Consider the following 5,375-nt stretch of genomic DNA (forward strand, 5'->3'; position numbering starts at 1 on the left):
AGAGGGAGAAGAGGAATCCCTAATTTGCAGTTGAGGAAACAGAGGCACAGAAAAGTTAAGTTGAGTAGGTTGACCTACTAGAAATGGCCTGGGTTTCAATCCAGGTTCTACCCCTTGCCAACTATGTGACCTGGTGCTAGGAATAATAACAGTAATGATAATTATTAATAGCAATTAAATTATTTTTTATTACTTAACAGCATATCATTATAATATATCATGTTACTAATAGATTGATGCATTTATATACGACTAATATTTTAATTATAAAAACTATACTGTTGTAATGTTGATTGATATTTTAGTATATAATCGATTCTAATTATTAATAATAATTTCATATTTGTTAAGCACTTACTATGTACCAAGCACTGCACTAAATAATTGGTAAAATCAGATTAGAAACAATCCCTATCCCATATGGGGTTCACAGTATAAATAGGGGGGAAAACAGATACTTAATCCCCATTTTGCAGGTGAGGTAATTGAGGCCCAGAGACGTGATGTGATTTCCCCAAGGTCACAGCAGACATGTGAAAGAGCCAGGATTAGAAGCCAGATCCTTCTGACTATCTCTCCTACTTTTCCTGCCCGAGGCTTTGGCTCAGATGCCCTGACAGTATGGAAGAGGTACAAAGATGACCTTTCTAAACAGGAGGCAACTTTTAATTATGGTAACCCTGTAGTAAATGAAACTCAAAAATACATACTAAAAAGATTCAGGATTCTTTCCCCTTGACAACTATGGTTTTTTTTTCCCTCAGGAACAGTGAGTCCATCCACATTACAATCAATGATGTCATTTCTGTTGTACCATTCTAGGAAAATTAATCACCTCCTATGCACTTTGCCATTTAAGAAATCCATGGAAAAGATAAACAATGTCACGGAATTTGAGCTCTTGGGATTTTCTCAGAATGTACAAGTGCAGAAGACATGTTTTGTGATATTTTTCCTCTTCTATGCCATCATCCTTGTGGGAAACAGCCTCATCATGCTGACCATCTGTTTCGGGAAACTCTACAGGTCACCCATGTACTTCTTCCTCATCTATCTGTCTCTGATAGATCTTTGCTACTCCTCCTTCACAGCCCCCAAGATGATCAAAGACCTGATCTCGGAAAGGAAAACCATCTCCTTTGAGGGGTGTATGATGCAACTTTTTGGTGTTCATTTCTTTGGTTCCACCGAGATCTTCCTCCTTACAGTGATGGCCTATGACCGTTATGTGGCCATCTGCAAACCCCTCCATTATGTGAAGATCATGAACTGGTCTGTATGCAATAAAATGCTTCTGGGCACATGGGTTGGGGGCATCATCCACTCCATGATTCAGTTGTCCCTGGTTGTCCGGCTGCCCTTCTGTGGCCCCAATGTGATCGATCACTATTTTTGCGATGTCCATCCCATGCTGAAACTCGCCTGTGCCAACGCCTATGTCGCCGGTGTTGTAGATACGGCCAATACTGGGACGATCACTCTGGGGCCCTTTCTCATCTTGATCTTCTCTTATACCATCATATTGTGGTCTCTGAGACATCAGAGCAAAGAAGGGCGGCGAAAAGCTCTCTCTACCTGTGTTTCTCACATCGTTGTGGTCATCATCTTCTTTGGTCCCTGCATTTTTATGTACATGCGACCAGACATCACCTATTCAGTAGATAAAATGTTTGCCATATTTTATACCATCATCACCCCCATGTTAAACCCTCTGATCTATACTCTGAGGAATGCAGTGGTGAAGAATGCCATGAAGAAGTTGTGGAGTAGGAAAGTGGTTTTGCAAAAATGAAGTACTAAATCACATGTTTGCATTTTGTAGGTCTAATTGGGCTTCAAACATCTTTTAGGTGCCTAGAGTTCAATTCACCTTACAAAGTCCTGCCCATACTTAGCAATAGAGATAACTGTGATATTTGTTCTGCACTTACTATGTGCCAGGTACTGTACTAAGTGCTGGGGTGGATATGAGGAGATTGGGTTGGACACAGTCCCTATCCCACATGGTGCTCAGTCTTAATCCCCATTTACAGATGAGAAAACTGAGACACAAAAAAGTGAGGTGAGTTACCTAAGGTCACACAGAAGAATTTAGGGGGACTGGGATGAGAACCCAAGTCCTTCTGACTCTAAGGTCTGTACTCTATCCACTACATCACAGTGCTTCTTTAGCAATACCCCTCTTCTTCCTTCTTTCCATCCTCACTATTTTCTAGCACTCCCCATACCCCTAAAGTAAAAGGATAAAGAGAATAAATGCAGCATACATCCTCAGAACTGTCCCACTATCACAGCTGCACATAACAGGAAACTCAAAGGGGGTGCAAAGGCACCACAATAGGTATTCAATTTCTTTTTAGTTTCTTCATTTGGTTCTTATTATTTGGTCTTAAAATCATTTTAGGCCATGGGACCTCTAGTGTTCTATCCAACCAAGAGCACACAGTGCTGTGCAAGATAACAGTGATATGGGGAGAATGACAAGTGAAAGGAAAAATGGAAAATAAAGTAAATGAAGTGACCGGCTTTATGTCATTGATTAAACTCTACTGTTTGTAGAATGATGCATTGTTGATGGGAATTAACTAATGGCCCATTGTCAAATTCATCAGCAATCTCAAAACCTGAAATTCAGTCTCTGGTAAACTCAATTAATGCAAATTCCTACAAAAACATGTTTTTTGAGAGATCACTAGATCATCCTGAACAACAATCCTTTTTCTGCACCAGGCATATGCTCTGTCCATCTGTGCTGATAGAAGTTCTGATTTTGTTGAGTTCAGATATCTGTGGCTCTGTCTGGATCAGTAATCTCTAAGTAGAACAACAACCTGGAAAGAGCAAGAGCCTATGAATCAGGGGACCTGGGTTCTATTCCCAGATGACCTTGGACAAGTCACTTTACTTCTCTGTGCCTCAGTTACCTCATCTGTAAAATGGAGAGTAAGTCTGTGAGCCCTGTATGGTACAGGGACTGCATTCACCTGACTATCTTGTATCTACCCCAGCGCTTAGATCAGTGCCTGACATACGAGTTAACAAATACCATAAAATAAACAGAAGGAAAAAAAAAAAGTGCCTTGATCTGAAGCAACAGATCTCTTCCCAAATCGGTTTCCACCTCTAAACCTGGGATTTTGCAAGACTAAGCCCCATTTGATGGAGAAAGATGTATCCAATGCAAAAGTGGGATGTAGTCTAGAGTCCCTCAGTATCAAAAATATGATCTTTAAAAGGACTCCAATTTACTACTGTGTTTATGGTATTTATAAAGCACTTTCCCTGGGATAAGTACTGAGCTCAGCACAGCTTACCTAGAAGGTAGGTAAATAAAGGGTACAAATCCAAGTGTGAGGGGGACACAGAAGGGAGAGAGAGTAGTGGAAATGAGGGATTGGTTGGGGAAGGTCAGAATTTTTTTCTACTCCCCCAGGGTGAGTATTTGAGTGGCTATTTTCAAGAGTGTTGAAAATTCCTTCCTTCCTTCACTCCCTCCCTCCTTCCTTCCCTTCCTTCCTCCTTCCTTCTCTTCCTCCCTTCCTCCTTCCCTACTTTTCTCCTTTCCTCCATTCCTTCCCTCCCTCCCTCATTCCTTCCTTCAATCCTACTTATTGAGAGCTGAATGTATGTATAGCACTGTACTCGATGCTTGGGAGAGAACAATATAACAATAAACAGTCATATTCCCTACTCACAATGTTTATTGATCTTGAATTCACTTTTTCAAACTGTCTTTCTTGTACCACAAGTATGCGAAATCGGGTATTGGGTACCTCACCTCAACCCCTGGACTAATCCTTCTAAGTGTCAAGCTCCTGGAGGAAGGTTCTAAATAAGAAACATGAAATTCTAGGAAGGTGGACCATCTTTTTCTCTGTTCTATGCAAGAGGAGAAATTCCCTATCAAAAGGAAATCTCCTTGGAATCTTTGGGGTTCCCTAAGCTCCACTGAATAGGAGGTAATGATCATTGATGACCGACTATACGTCAGGTTGATTCTTGCCCTGTCCTGTTGATGAATTAGTTTTGTTACTGCTTGGCTAGCTGGTGACTCTATGTCGGGCGATCAGGCATGTTGATACTCAGTCAGTTTTTTTTGCTTTGTGACAGTTTGCAGACTGAATCTCTTCTTCATTTTGAAAACTATGTAGGAAACTGCAGAGTATCTTTCCTCATTTAAAACTCCTGTGTTCCCGAACACTACAACAAGATGGGAGTGATATAAGTTGAAGGGCCTTTATTAGGGAAGAAGAAAACAATTATTTTCCATCCATTTAATCATGCACTTTAGGCTTGTGAAGTTGCCAGGGAATGGGCCTAATTTTTCATTTCCTAAAAATTTCAGTCTTTAACATTTATTTCAACTGAAGCCAAGATTATTGGCTTGTTTGAGAAGCATTTCTAACTGGGGGATTGTGATTCTTTTGGGATAAAATTCCCCAGGTTCGTAACACTTTACATCATTCACTTGAAATATGTCTGTGGTGATTGGGGATAACAAAGGGGATGTTTTCCCCAAAGATGAAGTCATAGCTTAACCTTTAGCAGTGAGGGGAAAGTATATAACTATAGTGTTTGCTTCTTTCTAAGATCAGGGGGAAAAGGATCTCAGAATATCACTTGCATTTGCTGAGAGAAGTTTCTTTTCCAGCTTTCCAAAGAGCCCCGAATGATCTCAGAAAGGAGCAGTGGAAAAGCTGAAAACCCATTCCTTGGAACAAGGGTTGCAGGTGAGCTTTTCAAAGAACTAACTTTGCTAAAATGGGGACTTTAAAAAAAATAATTTATAGGTTTTGAAAATGGTCTCTTTGTAGGTTAGTATGAGGCCCTAGAGGGAGGCAAAGATTACAAGAACCAAAGACACAGTCAACCAATCAATCAATCAATAATTTTTACTTAGCACTTACTATGTTCAGAGCACTGTACTAAATGCTGGGAAGAGTACAGTCCAACAGAATAGTGGACATGCTCCCTGCTCATTTCATTGCAGTTGAATGTGGTTCAGCACAGGTCTGTTGATGTATGTTTGAAATAACGAAAATGGTTGTTGAGGTCCTAGAAATACATTCTCCACTTACAAGCCAAAAGTTTATAGCAAGGGGAAAAAGTGGAGCAATCAAATCCAGACTTGATTTTCTGCTTGGTTACATAAGGTCACTGACTCAGAATCTTTTGAAACTGGAATCATGAGTCCTGGAGTAGCTGATGGTTGCCTCTGACACTGTTTCCAGTAACTACTCCAACCTCCATCCCTTCCACCACACCGAGAAAGTCATTAGAACATTTTGGGTACAATAGAATATGTTTTAACTCTACTATTAATTTTTACACCATTTTCATGAAACAGAGATAATTTTATGAGAGATACACCAAAC

At 40.2% G+C, this 5,375-nt stretch overlaps 1 protein-coding gene across 1 annotated transcript; it reads left to right on the forward strand.

The window, feature by feature from the left end:
- The first annotated feature begins 865 nt into the window (after nt 1-865).
- Nucleotides 866-1,792, forward strand: LOC119944009 (olfactory receptor 4S2-like). Its single transcript, XM_038765236.1, has one exon. It carries the CDS (start codon nt 866-868, stop codon nt 1,790-1,792), a length of 927 nt encoding a protein of 308 aa, XP_038621164.1.
- Nucleotides 1,793-5,375: the final 3,583 nt, after the last annotated feature.

Source organism: Tachyglossus aculeatus, chromosome 22 (genome assembly GCF_015852505.1).
Source record: "Tachyglossus aculeatus isolate mTacAcu1 chromosome 22, mTacAcu1.pri, whole genome shotgun sequence".
In the NCBI taxonomy this organism is placed as follows: domain Eukaryota; kingdom Metazoa; phylum Chordata; class Mammalia; order Monotremata; family Tachyglossidae; genus Tachyglossus; species Tachyglossus aculeatus.